Source organism: Crocuta crocuta, unplaced genomic scaffold, assembly GCF_008692635.1.
Source record: "Crocuta crocuta isolate KB4526 unplaced genomic scaffold, BGI_CrCroc_1.0 scaffold39, whole genome shotgun sequence".
Lineage (NCBI taxonomy): Eukaryota > Metazoa > Chordata > Mammalia > Carnivora > Hyaenidae > Crocuta > Crocuta crocuta.
Window position 1 is genome coordinate 9,247,029 of NW_027533334.1, and position 17,091 is coordinate 9,264,119.

Genomic DNA, 17,091 nt, shown 5'->3' on the forward strand with positions numbered 1-17,091 from the left:
AATAATCCGTATTAAGGTGCTACCAGATGCCAGATAATGTGCTAAATTACCTCATCGTGCCTCACTGAATTCCCACAACAAGCCATTGTATTGGATGTTATTATCTTTATTTTATACGTGGGGAAAAGAGGTAACATACTAAAAAAAAGATAGGACTGAGATATGGGTTATCAGAAAAGGGAGCTTCATGATCCCCAAATTCTGGGGCTGACATGGAGCCAAATCCATCTACATTTTGTAAACTTTTTATTGCTTTTCCTTGCAATTGGTCTGGACAGAGGAAATGCAAGCTTTACTCTGGTGTTTACCTAAGCAGAAAGTAATTAAGGAGGCAGAAATCCTGCTTTCAATGATCCCAGGACAAGGCTACAAGTGGGAAAATTACTGTTTTGTTTGCTGATGTTTTCCTATTGTAAACACAGATAATAGAGAGACTTCCTGAACATTCAAATAATTCTACTCCTCTGCCCAATTAACTTATTTTGGTTTAAAAAAAACAGTTCATATTGTATGTTATTAAGAACCTGGTAGAAGTAGATACTTTAATATGCTTATTAATTTGCTCAAAAATGAGCTATGATGCATTATGGGGATTCCCCCCCCTCCTTGCAATTAAAGATTGCTGTTCCCTGCTAAGCATCTGTGAAAATGAAAACCCAGTTCTGTGACCAGTACTGATGAGTGAATCTGGTAGTGGTTCCTCTAAAAAGACAGACTGTGCTAGAAGGCAGATCCAGGACAATCCTCCCTCTTTATCTATTTACCTCTTCAGATGATCTCAACTGGACCCTTGGCTTTTAATGCTATCTATACTGTTCATTCCTATGTCATCAGTCAGGGTCGAGGAAAGAAAATAGAACCCATGCTGGATAATGCAATAGAGGGAATTCAATCCAAGGAATTAGTTACAAAGATGTTGGGAAGGTTATAAGGGGAAACTGGAGAGGGCAAAATAACCCAGAGAATAGCAATGGCAAGAAGCTGCTACCCTCCCTAAGGCTGGAGAGACCAAGGAAGAAGGTGGGGTTCATGAGAGTTTAGGAACAAGGGGAGCTGGGACCTTGGAGACTTGGTCCAGTGGGAATTCAAACCATTGAACACATACATTAATGCTAGAGATGCTGTCCAAAGTAGGAGGAGGGGGGATACTCAGACTTTTCCCTTCCTCCTGACCTATAGTCTTCTGCCAGTAACCTTCCAGTGGCCAGACTTTCCCAGAAGCCAGTTGGCAAGGAAGCTTGGGAAATGTAGTTCGCATGGGTCATCCCTCTCCCTGCCTTCCAGCTTCCACACAGAGCAAAGCAGGGAAAAGAAGGAAATGAGAGTGCCAACAGGCAAGTGATGGACACTATTCCTATATTATCTCTAGCTCAGACCTCTTCTGAGCTCCAGATTCTTACATTCAATTGTTCACCTGACACCTCCACTTGGGTGGAATTCCTTCTAACTTAACCTGACTCAAAAGGAACTCTTATCAGCCAACTTCCTGATACTCCCCTTCTCAGCATGTGACTCACTCAGCTTAGCCAAAAGTATGGTCGTCATCTTTGATTCCCTCCTTTCCTTACTCCCTACTCCTTCCAACCTTTTAGCAAGACCTGCTGATTCTTCCTCCCGAAACAATTCAACTCAACTCTTCTTCATCTCCACCATTACCACCTTAGGCTCAGCCACCACCGTTTCTCCTCTAGGTAACAATAATGATCCCCTAAGTGGCCATGCTACTCAGCAGCCCCCCAACAGTGCCTCCTTGTAATGGGTTGTCCAGGGGTCAGGTCCTGGAGATCTTGAGGGCAGCTGTAAGGAGTCAAGACTTTATTCTAAGTGCTAGAGGAGCCATTGAAAAAAGGGACATAAAGCAATCAGGCTAGCTTCACTGTGGGGAATAAAATATAAGGGAACCAAAGTGGAGGAAGGAAGACCAATAAGGAGGCAATTACACTTCTCAGCCTTCTTACCCCCACTTTTCTACCATGGTCTCCTACCGAAAGTCAGATATTGGCTCTTTCACGGTTGTTCCAATATGTCAAGCTCCTTCCCTGTTTAGGGCTTCCCACAGCCTGGAATGCATTTCCTGATTTTAGCATGGCTGGGCACACATCTTTCAGCCCTCACCCTCTCTGAGATCTTTCCTAACCAGACTGTAATAATCATCGCTGTTCACAAATATCCCCATCTTTCTCCTTAGGGGGAAAAGTAGGATTGCACTTCTTTGCACCCCGGAAGTTACTTGTGGCCACGTGACTTGCTCTGGGAAACGAAGTGTGTGTGGAAGGTAACATATGTCACCGCTAGGTAGAAGCCCTTTTTTTTTTTTTTTTTAAATGTTTTATTTATTTCTAGGAGAGAGAGAGACAGCGTGAGCAGGGGAGGGTCAGAGAGAGAGGGAGTCACAGACTGAAACAGGCTCCAGGCTCTGAGCTGGCAGTCAGCACAGAGCCCGACGCGGGGCTCGAACCCACGAACCGCGAGATCGTGACCTAAGCGAAAGGCGGACGCTTAACCGACTAAGCCACCCAGGCGCCCCTCCGCTAGGTAGAAGCCTTAAGAGCTACCGTGTGCTTACCAGGATTTTCCTTCTACACAGTGACCAGCCATGTTCCAGATAATAGGCACTCCATTGACCAGAGACTGGGGCTGAGGATGCCAATTATTCACAGCAGAACTCTGCCAACCCACAGACAGGTGGTGTAAGCCAAGACATAAATCTTTTCTGTTGCAAGTTACTGAGACTTTGAAGTTGTTACCGCAGCACACCTAGCTTAGCTGCCGGATACAGTCTTTCAGTCCCTTCCATCAGCCTGCATTGTGTCCACTAGAAATTACCACCAACTAGCAATTCCCACTTGCTAGTTTTGTTTCCTCTACACACCCCTCTCCAAACCCCATGAGAGTAGGGTCTCTATCTACCTCACTACTAACCGCCAGCATCTAGAAGAGTGCCCCGGGCATACTCAGTAGGCAAACATCTGATTAAACCTCTGATGACTTGCACATACAAGCATTTGTTGCTTGAATGCTACTTTGACAAGGCAACTGGAATGAATGAATCTTGCGTTTCTGCCATCAGAAACACCAAAGCCTGAAGCTTCACTCCCTTTGTGCATTAGAACTGTTGCTTGGGTCACATACCCCCTTCCAGCTAATTCACAGGAAACCAAATTGCCCCCAAAGCCATCATGGTTCCTTGATCAGAAAAAGCTTTGCTAAAAATCATATGCAACAGATAAAAAGAAATGAAATCTTAGAACCATAAGTCCTAAGGGTGAAGTCATCCAGAATTAGGAAACAGCATGGGACAAAATTCATTTTGATACTGTTTTTACCACTAACTGGCACACAGTTTTTCTATTCGGTGGGGTGTGGGGGTGGGTGGGAATAGGGCACTTGTAGAGATGAGCACTGGGTGTTATATGGAAACCAACTTGACAATAAACTAAGAAAAAAAAATAAGTTTCCCATGCCCGCTAAAGCTGATTTCCCAGAAATAGCCAAATCTCAACTTTCACTATTGTAACAGAATAGCAGCACTAAAAACACCTCCATGGTTACTCAATTCAAACTACATTTATCATCTGACTTGGTTAATGTTAATTGAAAACTTCTTAGGGTCTCACTAATGTCTGCCAAGGCTTAGAACTTGGAAGTTCAAGTTAGAGATTATGTTGCTTAAAGTCATTGCCTCTCATGGGCGCCTGGGTGGCTCAGTTGGTTAAGTGTCCAACTTCAGCTTGGGTCATAATCTCCCAGTTAGTTCATGGGTTCGAGCCCTGCATTGGGCTCTGTGCTGACAGCTCAGAGCCTGGAGCCTCCTTCGGATTCTGTGTCCCCCTCTCTCTCTGCCCCTCCCTCACTCAGGCGCTCTCTCTCTTTCTCTCTCTCTCAAAAATAAACATTAAAAATTTTCTTTTAGGTCATCGTCTTTTAAAATCACATTAAAAATATTTTCAACCATCCCATGATACAATTCTAATAAAGCTGTAAAGAACTGTGATCATAAAATTCACCCCGCAATATTTTTGGGCTTTATATTTTTGCTCCTCACTTAAACATTTTCCATGCATTTTTGAAATGTCTAAGACACTGAAGAAGCAAGCTCCTAAAAACCAGGAAGCTGTTATTTACTCCCTCATCCTTGCAGGATCTAGCATCCTTTGCAGGACATTCACATTCCTTCAGGCAACCAGAATAAGGTAATTGTGTTCTACTAATTTAGGTTAACCTCCTAGACCCTACAAAAACAGACTATATTCTCAATAAGCAAGGGTCTTTTGTCTCACTTGCAAAAATGAATCGCCAAAATACCATTCCACTAACATTCAATCTGAAACTATCAACTTCCAATGTGAATAGACAGTAATTTCTGCTATCTTATCCTACTGAAATTCAATTTTATTAACCAGGACCTCATCATGAAGTTCAGGTACTATGTACCTACGGCCATAACTTAAAAAATAAAACAAAAAACACACACCATGAGCGCATGGCACTTTCCCCATCCACTGAAAATGGGGCAATTTCAATATTGCAAGTCTTTCAAACACAAAGCCACATCCACACAAAGGAAATCACTTACATGTGGTTAAGGAAACAGGAAATTTTCATATTGGCTTTAATGTTTATATTTTACCAAAAATTTCCTGAACTTGGTAACTGTTACTAACACTTCTTATAGTACTATTTGCTGCATCTTAAAAATAAAAAATAAAAACTAGGCAGAAAGCATACAGTTGAAGAAAACTGGATGTCAGTCTATACAATGATTTTTTACTTTCAGCATGACAGACTTTATTTTGGCACTTTAACAAATATTTTGCTTTACAGCAGTGACAAAATATTTGCCAGAAACTTTCTTTTCTTGGCATGGATATTCCAAGCAGTTGTTATTCTACGAACTGAATTTCACTATGCTTTTGCACAGTTAGAGGTATACCCACTACATTCTTAACCTCTGCAATCGAGGGATATTGTGCAACTTTAGAAGGTGCTAGAACTTCCTTTTAATCACTCCAAAGTGGACTGACTCTGTAAGTGATGGGACAGGAATTTGAGAATTAAGGCCATTAGGAATTTAAGTAAACACTGTTCCGAGTGCTGCTTAAATTTTTTTTTTTAAGGAGTTATGTGGCAATTCCAGGAACGGTCTCTAAATGAAGTAGTATTCAGACTATTAATAAAGTATATTATGTATTGAAAGGGTTGCTGTTTTTGCGGTCTTCTTCCTACTTGGGCGGCTCACACATTAAAACAAAATTTATGGTTAAACAGAAAAGGAAATGTTCAGTTCGAAGGAAATACCCAGCAGGGTACCCTCATACTTCCATCTCCTCCTCAGGCACCCCTGCTTTCTGGCTATTTCAATGCTCAGCAGTGAGGCCCTCCTTTTAATGCATGGAGCCTTCCTGCCTTTTTCCCTTCCCTACGGTGTGAACTATGGCATTCCGTCTATTAGTTCTTCCCTTAAGCTTCAGGAAAGATCTGGAGCACAGTTTCTAAGGTAAATCAGTCTTCAGTCTATAAGACAAAACCTTAGATACCGACATCAGGAGAGTCCCCTTCGGTACTTTGGAATTTATACTCCTAAAATTATTTGCAAAAGCAGGGATCCCTCTCAATGCTGCCATCAGCTATCCTACAGAGGCTGCAAACTCCACTATTCCTTCCCTGGCAGTCTTCCAATATCTACACCCAAACACACAGAGGATACACTCAGATTTCCTCTGGCCAATTCAGAAGTGAATCTGGTAATAAACAGCCTCATCGATGAGCTCTTTGGTTTTGATTTACAGACACTAATATGGAACACTGAGAAATCAAACCCACATCATCCTTGAGAGCAGATGGTCATTTGCAAAGGGGAGATGTACATTTGATCGAAAATGTACAAAATTTATAACAGTGACATTTTCAATATCAGGCCACATGATTTATTCAGTAGTTTTTATGTTCCCAAATTACAATTGATGTCTATTCGTAAGACTACAAAAGTTACCATTAGAATTGTCTGTGCTTATAAAATACCAACTTTTTTTTTAAACTGTTATACTCATTAACACCAGTCTGCAACGAGTTACATAGAATCATAGGCACTTCAAAGGCTTAAAAAGACGTTTACAACTTAAATGCATTTTTAAGAACAAAAACTGATTTTTCCTTAAACCCCTACTCGTACCTTCAAATTGCAAGAAATTAACAGATACAGTGGCCAAAGGAATCTGCAGCAACTTCTCAAAATACTGTTAGCATCTTTGGGTTTGCTGAGGCTTGTCAGTAACTCACATCAAATCCTCCCAAAAGAAGATCTGATTAGATAGCTATGACTGAACAGTTTTGTGGTAATAATCCAATTTTACACATTAATTTGCTGTTGCAAATCTGCCTGAAGCTACAGGTAATGAAAAACAAAGCAAGTGTAAAATGGATAGTCTGACACTTAAAAATTTATACAAAGTGGAAGTTAAAGTTTACATATTTGAAAATCACATATACACTAAATTACCATTATCTGAGTTATCCAAAGACAAATTGCACCGTAACAGCTACAAAAGGCATAGAGTTTTGTTTTGCTTTCAAGGGGACAAGAGGGAAGCGCAGAGGAGAGAGGAACAACAGATAAATTAACAAAGTAAGACCAACTTGGTAAGGTCAATCAGAGACACGCAGACACAAATTAAAACAGCTTTCATCTTCGAACTGTAGGATAAAAACGATCATTTTGTATTTGCGCATAGAAGTTTAAACCAATTCCATGAACATAGAGGGTTTTCATAACATAATATTTTGCCACTGCTATTCACAGAACACTGCAGATGTGAAGTTTTAATTTTATGTTGTTCTAAAGAAATACATGAAAAGTTTTAAATACACTGGGATTTTATCATTAAAGTGCCGGGATGGCTCTTTAATGGGAAAAACAAAAAACAAAGATCTTCATTATTCTATGCAAAAGCTTTATTTTTAAGAGTTCAGTGATCTCATAAATAGAGACACTAAGTGGGAGTTTCACGCGTAAAACTCCTTAGTAGGCGCCTTCTGATATGCAGCACTGGATGGTTTGCGTTCTCCAAGGTCGTAACTTCCTTCGTCCTTCTTTCTCATGCGATACACCAACAGCAGAATAAGGAAAATTGCAAAGAGAAAGCCGATAACTCCGCCGGCAATGACAGCTGAAACATGCCAAAAAGGAAGATTACTTTTAGGACGGATTCAACGGTTGCAGAAATGAACTCTTCCAAGCCCCATCTATTTACACTTTTATAAAGGGCTCCATCTGAAAAACCCCAAAACATTTAAAAATGAGATTCAAAGAAGCAACAGGGTAATTACACAAGTCTGACATTCCCAAGAAAGGTACAATACTTTCTTCGATTAGTATTAATATCACCCAAAAGCCTCAGGAGGAAAAATCTGGCTGGGGCCTCAACGGATTCCATACTCTAAAATTCCTTCGTGTTCTCAGTACTCACATTTCATAGGCTAATCTTCTAATTGCTTTTTCACTGAAGACACAGAACAGGATATAACGGACTTAAGCTTTGTAAGGGTAAGTATGAAAAAAAGCAAGCAAATTTCCTTTCTGGTCTTGGCTTTGGGACTATCCTTTCAAGGACTAAGTGTTCTTAAGTCTTGCAAATCTTCCCCTTTAAAATCAAATAGTAAATACTTCCATCAGCTAAGCTACAATTTGAGACAGCATTCTTAATGCCTTGGGCACTGTTGGTGTCAACTGCCCTCCCCATGAAGAATTTTTCCTTCTCTTGAATTTATTTTGGTAACAGGAGGACTTGAAGCAGGACCCATAGGGCTTCAATCCCGCCCCCCACCCCTCCCCCAGTTGTTCTGGACCAATTCAGTTCTTAACTTTCTTCTTCTTGCACCAGGCAGTAGGATGAATTTGCTGACAGAAAATAAAGGCAACATTTGCTTAACTCTGGTCTCTCACTCTGGAATGAGACAGGCCCTCAAGACTGCTCTCAGCAGGAAGGTGACATTCAGCAAGCTTGGCCTACACCTCTGAATATCACTTAGCCAAATAGGCCTATTTAAGGACTTTCCCACCAGGCCCCCACCGGGCTACTCACCTGCCAGGACTTCTGTTCGTTTAAACAGATTGTCTGAGTGCTTCTCAGTGTACACATTTGTGTCGTCTTCAGCTGGGTCCATTTTCCTTTCTGAGTCAGAGAGGTGAACGTTTTCCTTATCAATTTCTTCAGGTGACTGATATCAGAAAAGAGAAAAGATTGTAAAGAGTTTTTTTTTTAATGTGCTGGAAAGAAGACACAATAGATAAGATTTTCCAAGGCTTTTCTTTTTTCTAAAACAACGAGTTTGGGATAGATCTGGAATAATCACCGAGGGGCAAGTTCATGGGCCCCCATTGTTCATGGTTTCATGTAACACCCATCACAGGTATAGGCAAAATGGCCAGTTAGTGAGTTCATAATAACCCTAATGACACGGTTAGGTTGTTTTAGCTGACACTTCATAAGATCTGTTTTCTTACCACTCTTTTAACTTCAGGCTACAACTCTCTCTGGCTGCACCAACCCAAGAACATGGCCCCAAGTCTTCTTATCCCTTCGTCTCGTTGCCACATGGGGCTCTGTGATGACAGCTTCCTTCTAGGCCTTACCTCCAGGTATTCTCCAAGGCTCTCCCTGCTATCACCCTGCAGAGTAGCTCCCCAGGCTTATCTGTAATGCTCCCCTCCCCCCTATTCACTCTTAAACTTTCAGCAAACCCTGAACTAGAACTTCAGGAGTCTGGGTTCTAGAAGCAGCTCCTGTGTAATCCAGACCAAGTCATACCACTTTCCTGCACCTTGGTGTCTGCATCCGTTCAGTGAAGGCCCCTCCCTGGTTCTTGGGTATTCCACAGTTCTGCAGCTCAAATCCAAGACGGTAACTCTCAGAAGCTCATCTCTAGTCAGCATTAATCCCAACCATGCAGTAGCCTGCTGGACACTAACTGACCCCTGGCTGTAGCTCTGGGTTACACTGATAACACTGATCTTCTTTTCTATTTCCATGCATGGTACCAGCCGTTCTTTTGGGCCCCCGAAGTTATCTGAGCACATTTCAAATTGTATGTTTTACCATGTCACAGTCCTGTCAACTCGCCTTTTCACCATTCTCTCAAATTAAGTGCCTTCGTCAGCTCCCCATTTCCACAGCCCTGCTCAGGTATTTATCACATCACACTCGTGTCCTTGCAGCAACTTCTAACTACCAGGCTGAAGTTCTTCTTGACGACACTACTGATGACAGTACTACTGATGACAACACTGCCAACTGCATTGGCTATTGCTGTAGACAATGATCTCTATCAGCTCTACTAGTCTTCCTACAAACAGCCAAGTCCATTTTCATTAGAACTCTCAGCTGTGGTCCAGTTAAGTGACTGGTTGCTTTCTGAAGGCCAGGGTTCATCCAAAATGGGAGCCACCGACTCAAGTCTACTCAAGCCTACACACAAAAAGAAAAGACCTCACCTTTTTGGGGTGCCTTGAGGTCACTGGTATTTCCAGGAAGGATCACTAACCAGACCAGGTGGATCCATCTGAACTCCAGAGTATGTGAGGTCACAGGTCCCTGCCTTAGTGGACGGAGCACTAGGCTTCCAATGAAAACAGTATACACATAATCAAGTGTGATAAACAAAGTCTGTCACACTCTCCCAAAGCTGCAGGAAACCCTGTGCTGCCTTAAACCTCAACATGCCACGACTTACAGAAAGCAGAGGCCACAACATGTACCCAACAGGCACACAATCACTAGGTTGTACATTACTGAGAGAAGAAAACATGAAAGGTCTTCCCAGGGCTGCATGTACCAAAGGAAAGCAGAAGAAAGAAGCTCACCAGCAGGATTTTGCCGGACTTTTCTCAATTCTTCCCATGGAAAGCCTGTTACTAACTGGTGGCATGGTGGACGGACAGATAGCTCAACAGCTGAGAGAATGGATCCTCTGGGCTCTAATCTAGTACACCGTTTTTGCTGCTCAGTAGCAAGGCTACCAGAGGTTAAGGAAGGGAAGAGAGAATCAACCAGCTGGATACTCAGGTTTGCGACTAGGGAAAAGGTAAGCAAGTCTGGTGGTCAGTACATAGTAGCTACTGTGATATTAGAGACTCTATTTAACTTCTCCATATCATCTCTGTCCTGTTATTATGACAAATCACATGAATTCCCCTCAGATTTTTTGAGTCTCTAATTATTTGTAAGAGTTGACACACTTTCCTCAGATTCCACTTCTGATCCAGCAGCCAGGAAGGAGCCTGTATTTCACGGGTCTCTGGGTGTGGGGACAGGAGGCCCCAGAGAACTGGGGCCACCATCTTCTTACAGGACAGTCCATCAGTGCACAAGCTCCTCTGCTCTGGATGGAACATTTATCCTTTAAATTGAAATGTTTTCTTGTATAGGAGTAGGGGTTTGAGTCAGAAGGATTCTTTCTACGGTATGGAACTAACCTGAAATAGCTTAACTCTTTGAGATATGTGCAAAATGAAATTACAAAAAGAAATACCTTAACTCTTGGAGATACGTGCAAAATGAAATTACAAAGAGAGAGCATAGATGATTCAATGAAGTCAAGAAAAGATCTGTGGCATCCACGGCTGGTTGGTTGTATGCCTTGGAAATGTACCGGAAGTAAACAATGACAAGCAATGCTCTGCTTCGACAAACAACTGTGTTGTATTTACAACTAACTAGATAGGATATCTGTAACAGTGACGCTGATGCCACCGTCAGACCCTTTCAAAAGTCGACATTAATGGTATCCTAGAGGCAATGCTTAACTTAGCGGTACTGTGGAACTAAGAAAATTAAATCATTATTATTAATTATCAATAGTATCATTATCAGTACCTAGAATAATGAGTAGCATGCAATAAATCTCTCATGAAGCAATGAATGATCACTCCATTGAACATGAATGATGCCAGGAATGTACATATATTAAAATGTTTGGGGATTCTTAATATCTGAGCTCATCTGCCAAACATCTATCTTCTTTATCTAGACCTGACACAATTAATTCCTTAAAGCCCATTTTTAAAAATTGAAATCAATTTTAAATCCATTCCTGTCAAGTGACCGGAACTCTACTGTCACATTAGGTTTTGTTTAGGGTACAACTTTTATCACTGAAAGCCAAAACTGGGTTTCTTGCCTCAAGCCAGTGGGTCCTAACGGTCCCGAGAGATTCAGTTATGACAAGTGGTCAAATAAAACTGCGGGAACGCCAAATGCATCTTTCCACAGCCACACTGGAGAACTGTGCCCCCCCCTCTGAGGGCCCCCTCCCCCAAGCTCCCACCAATGGCACCAGTTACCCTGCATTCCTCCCCTTCTTCCTTCCTTCTTTTATTCGTTCAACTCAATACACTGGCAGAGCAGCCCCCACACGTGGAGCCAGCACATGCTAGTATGTGTGCCTGTGTTCAGGGACCTTCTTCTTTCTGTCCTCTCGCCTGGCCTGCGAAGTCAATCTGTACTAACAGTATTCGGCTCTTCTTAATCCTACAGAGCTCACTCCAGTCTGGGGAGGGTTGGACATGACCCCTCCACATATGCAGAAATGCATCCAGCTCTGTCCTTCACTGTCCTGTTCCCAGGCGGCGGGGGGCGGGAGGGGGAGGGAGGAGCATGAAAGTGTGGGAAGCCATCATGTGTTCCTGCCCTCAGAGGGGCGCTTCTTTCTGCAGAAGAGACGTGTCAGTGTCACTACCTTCGTGGAACAGCCCTCCACATCTTGTCTCCTACTAAAGCTTGGCAACAGCTCGTTTCAGACCAACAGATGGATGAGCTCTCAGAGGGGACCCTTGTGTTCTAAGTTTTCATAAGCAGTCTGCCACAAAGCCTCCTACTGAAGTTGTAATGCGTCTTTGGTGATTGCTCTAACCAAATTCAATCAAGGCTTACAGAATGCTTACTGGGTCTCAGGGGCCATGCTATAGGCACCCACATTTAATCCTCTCAAAGACTCATGAGGAATGGCTCAGAGGAGCTAAGAAATTTGACCAGATCCAGAATTTAAAGCCTAGGCCTTCTTCAGACTTTCATATGCATTTTCCAACTTAAATAGCTGACCCACTAGCTGGTGGTCAGCTAATTACAATACAATGAAAATAAGGCCAAAAATCACCAGTCTCACAGTTTTCAACAACTAGTACTTTGGCTCTAAATCCAAAGACCTTATTTCTTAATAAATCAGCCCTCAAAATGAATACATTGAGACGTAACCACACTCATCATTATCCCTGAAAGACGTCAAAGTCTGTATACCACTGATGACGGGCCTGAGGAGACTTTCAGAAATAACTGAATGAGACAGGTACCTGGAGTTTCCTTATTCCAGAACATGTTTCAGCATGTGTAAAGTTCACAATGGTTTTAACTCAGAAAAAAATTCTTTACGAACTGAAAACAAATTTTCTTGGCTTAAGCCCAAACAAACAAAAGATACTGTTTCTTAACTGGGCTGTGAGACCCTTAGCACCTTATAAAAAATATCCATAGATAAGCTAGGCCTGGGTGATAAAAGTAGTGGGTAGAAGAGCTACGAAGTGTTTCTACTTCATACTCAGTGAGCTACTGAGCTATAAGAGACATGGAGGAATCTTAAATGCATATTGCTAAGCGAACGCAGCCTATTTCAAAAGGCTACATACTGTACAGTGCTAACTCTATTACATTCTGGAAAAGCCAAACTATGAAGACAGTAAAAAGATCAGTACTTTCCAGGGGGTGGGAAGGGGGGCAGGAGAGATAAAGGGGCAGTGAAAATATTCTGTATGATACTGTAATGGCAGATACATGGTACATCTGTCAGAACCCACAGAAGGCCAACCCCATGAGTGAATCCGAAGGTTAACTATGGACTCTGGGTAAAAATAACGTATCAGTGTAGGTTCATCAACTGTAACAAATGTCCCACTCCGGGGCGAGGTGGTGCCTGTGTGAGGGCAGGGGCACATGGGAACTCTCTGTACTTCGCACTCAATTTTGCTGTGAACCTATAACTGCTCTGAAGAACAAAGTCTATTTAACAACAACAACGACGAAGTAGTTGGTGGGTAAATGTCAAAACAACCATAGAGAGTAAGAAAGAGCCATTTACAGCAATATGAGGAAAAGACCATTTGTCCTCACATAATTTTAAATGGGGCTTCTCAAAAGGAACATTCGGTGCAATTTTTAAAAAGACGCATTTACAATAACCTGGTAATGCAATGCAAGACAAACACACCTTTGTCTGAGCAGGTATCTTGTTCTGGATCTTCAACGTCGTGGTTTCCACTTTGGGAACAACACTAGAGAACCCTGTCTTTGGAAGTGGCCGGGACGTCGTTATCTCTGGACTTTCTGCATCCTCATCAGCTCCTGGAGAAAACAAGCAAAGAGGAGCTGAGCACACGAATCACAACACAGATTTCTTTTTTTTTTTTAAATGAGTAAAATTTATTTTAGTAATACATTTTCTTCCAAATTCATATAATTTCAAAATGTTTTATATAATCAAATATATACTTTGATATGGCTTTCATATACTTTAATAAGATGTATTAATGGAATATTTTATATTTTTTTCATTCTTCCTTTTTTTTTTTTTACAAATAGTTTATTGTCAAATTAGTTTGCACATAACACCCAGTGCTCATCCCCACGAGTGCCCTCCTCCATGCCCATCCCCCCTCCCCCCTCCATCCATCAGTTCTCAGTTTTTGTCAGCATTCAAGAGTCTCTCATGGTTTGCCTCTCTCCCTTTCCCCCACCGTTTCCTCCCTTCTTTTCCCCCTTGTTCCTCAGTTAAGTTCCTCTTAATCCTCCTATACGTGCAAACATATGATATTTGTCCTTCTCTGCCTGACTGATTTTGCTCAGCATAACACCCTCAAGGTCCATCCATGTTGCTACACGTGGCCAGATTTCATTTTTTCTCATTGCCATGAGTATTCCATGGTATAGATAAACCACATCTTCTTGATCCATTCGTCTGCTGATAGACACTTAGGCTCTTTCCATGTTTTGGCTATTGTTGAGAGTGCTGCTATGAACATGTGCTCCTATGTCTCAGCATTTCTATATCCCTTGGGTAAATTCCTAGCAGTGCTGTTGCTGGGTCATAGGGGAGTTCTATTGTTAATTTTTTGAGGAACCTCCACACTGTTTTCCAGAGGGGCTGTACCAGTTTACATTCCCACCAACAGTGTAAGAGGGTGCCTGTTTCTCCACATCCTCGCCAGCATCTCGCACAAAACAGATTTCTATATCGTCAGATGGTACTGTTCAGGGTAGACACTGACAGGGCCATGCACTTTCAAAATATTCTCAGGCATTCAGAATTTAAGAGATCCTAGGTGGCTCAGTCAGTGAACCTCCAAATCTTGATTTTGGCTTAGGTCATGATCTCATGGTTCATGAGTTCAAGTCCCTACATTGATTGGGCTCCGTGTTGACAGCATGGAGCCTGCCTGGGATTCTTTCTCCCTCTCTGTGCCCCTCTCCTGCTTGTGCTCTCTCTCCCCAAATAAATAAAGTTAAAAAAAAAAAATTCCACACTTAACTTTTCTGCAGTTTTCACTGCGATGAAGTGATTTCCAAAGGGTCTATGGGAAGCCTGGCATTTTTTGTAGTATTATCCTGACCACTCTCAAGTGTCTCCTCTTTCATCTGCATGTTCAAACTCTCCTGTGCAGGAGACTTCTTCCTTTCCTATGCTGAAACATGCTACATTTTCCATTTCATTTCATTTCTTTTTTTTTTTTAACATTTATTTTTGAGATAGAGACAGAGCATGAGTGGGGGACGTGCAGAGAAAGAGGGAGACACAGAATCTGAAACAGGCTCCAGGCTCTGAGCTGTCAGCACAGAGCCTGATACAGCCAGATGCAGGGCTGGAACTCATGAACCACGAGATCACGACCTGAGCCGAACTGACCTGGCTTAGCGGACTGAGCCACCCAGGCGCCTCTATGTTCTCCATATTTAAGCACAACAAAACAACAGAGAGGGAACACTCTCCCACATCAGACCCTTTATTCTCTGAGGGAACTGCTGTCCTCTCTCTGCTCTTTTACAGCCAAGACTTTTCCAGTGGCGCTGTGGGTCCTCATGAGCTCCCTTGCTCACCAGCTATCTGTACCCCCTCTAGTCAGACTTTCCCTGTCATCATGCTCTCAGTGCTGTTTGTTAATCAGGTCACCAATGTCCTCCACACTGTCATATCCAAAGGCATCTTCCAGATAGGTCTTCACGTAATTGGACCTCCTAGCACCACTGGACAATGGACACTGGTCAGCTATCATCTCCTTCTGGATCTAACATCTTTGGGCTTCTAGGACTTCACTTCCCACCTTTCCCCCCTCATCTCTTGGGCTATTTCTGAGTCTCCTTTGCAGGCTTAGGCTTTTTTTGACATAGAATTCAAATATCAGAGTTCCTTAAGCGTCAGCTCCATTCTGCTCCTTACTCTACACTTTCTCCCTCCCCTACATTCATGGCTTCAATTACCATCTAAATACAAATGAAACATAAGTGTATATCATTAGCATAACCACTCCTCTGAAATTCAGACCTACACATCCACTCATCTACTTGACATTTTCACTCGAATGAAAATGCCTCCATTCCTGGAAATCACAACTCTGACTTCCTCTTCCTTACCCCCATTCTGAATCCATCCCCTAGCTTTACTGGTTTTATTTTCTAATAAGTCTTCACTTTAACACCTTTCCACAGTACCAGGGCCACCACCCTGGTGGTGTCCAATGCCACCGTAATCTGTCCACAATCCACTGTAACTGCCTTCTTCTGGAGCCCCCTTTCCAGGCCACTGCTCACAAACTGGCTGTGACCCTGTCATCCTTCTGTTTAAAACCATTACAGTGGGACTCCACTGCTCAAGATGTACAGGAAATTCCTCAGCCCAGCCTGGCGTGGTCCAGCCCTGGCTCATTTTTCCAGCCTCCTTGAGCCTCATTTTCCCCTGCTGTCCCCTGATCTCCTGCCAGAAGCCGTCACCTGGCTAATTCCTAATTCACCTCCAGACGTTAGCACAAAGGTCATTCCTCATGATACTCTCCCTTCCATTTTATGCCAGAGTCTTCTGTTAAATGGATTTTCGTACCACCTTTCTTAGTGTAATTGCATTTATAACAAATTTGTAATCTTGCATTTATTTACGTAACTATTGACTGAAATCTCCACTGGTAGACTAGAAGCTCTGTAAGGTCAAGAGATTGCATCTGTTTGCTCTCCGATTGCCTCACAGAATCTCCTCCCCACACACAGGCTCCAATCCAGTATTTGTTCAACGTGTAACTAACCGCTGACTGCCACCTGGGCACAATTTTTTTGTTTTTATTTTTGCCTTTTTACCAGAATAGCATTGACGAATTTCTGACATTCAAATACAATATTCTTTTTTAAGGTGATCATCTGTCAGATGTGAAACAAACACAAACTCAAAACTATGTAACTCAAACTAACCTGCTTCCTCAGACAGGAGCGAATCACGAATACCTCCGAATTCCTCATGGAATCATGGCAGAAGGACAGAGGCAGCTCGGAAGAGGTGATGTGTCATAGACAGGGCAAGCGGCTTGGACAGTGTTGGCTTTGTTTTTGTTTTCAATTTCACATTTTAAAATATTTTATTCTATCAACTACGCCCTTCAACTTTAGCACGCACACTCATCATATTCAGAGAAGAAATGGTAGGGTATATCCAAACTATGTATGGGATTTGGCATTAAAAACACATCTAGGACTGGCTCTGGCATCTTTAGCTTTGACCTTTGGCAAGGAATGCTGGCATCAGCGTCTTCATGTGTGAGGTGGGGAGAAGAACGAAGTCTCGGAGGACTGAGTGGAACATATACTAGAAGCGCTGTACATATAAAATGGTATGTAAATATGTCAATACTGACGGCTCCAGAAACACACTGCTCTTGATAACAGCCTACCTGATTTCCTGTCACAGTGTGACGCATACTATGCTTGATTCGCTCCTACAATGAATCATTTCCTTACAAAAAAAGGTTTTCAATGCCAAATGAAAAATTTTCCATTAAAAGCTTTCAAG

The 17,091-nt window shown here is 42.3% G+C and overlaps 1 protein-coding gene across 1 annotated transcript in view; it reads right to left on the reverse strand.

The window, feature by feature from the left end:
• Positions 1-4,760: 4,760 nt before the first annotated feature.
• Positions 4,761-17,091, reverse strand: part of SDC2 (syndecan 2) — a 104,395-nt gene continuing 92,064 nt past the window's right edge. Inside the window, exons 3-5 of the mRNA XM_077748180.1 lie at positions 13,255-13,388; positions 8,082-8,217; positions 4,761-7,166 (exon numbers count right to left, since the gene is read on the reverse strand). Of these exons, the coding sequence (XP_077604306.1) occupies positions 7,003-7,166; positions 8,082-8,217; positions 13,255-13,388 (434 nt within the window). The 3' untranslated portion in view covers positions 4,761-7,002. The remainder of the gene's footprint in view (positions 7,167-8,081; positions 8,218-13,254; positions 13,389-17,091) is intronic.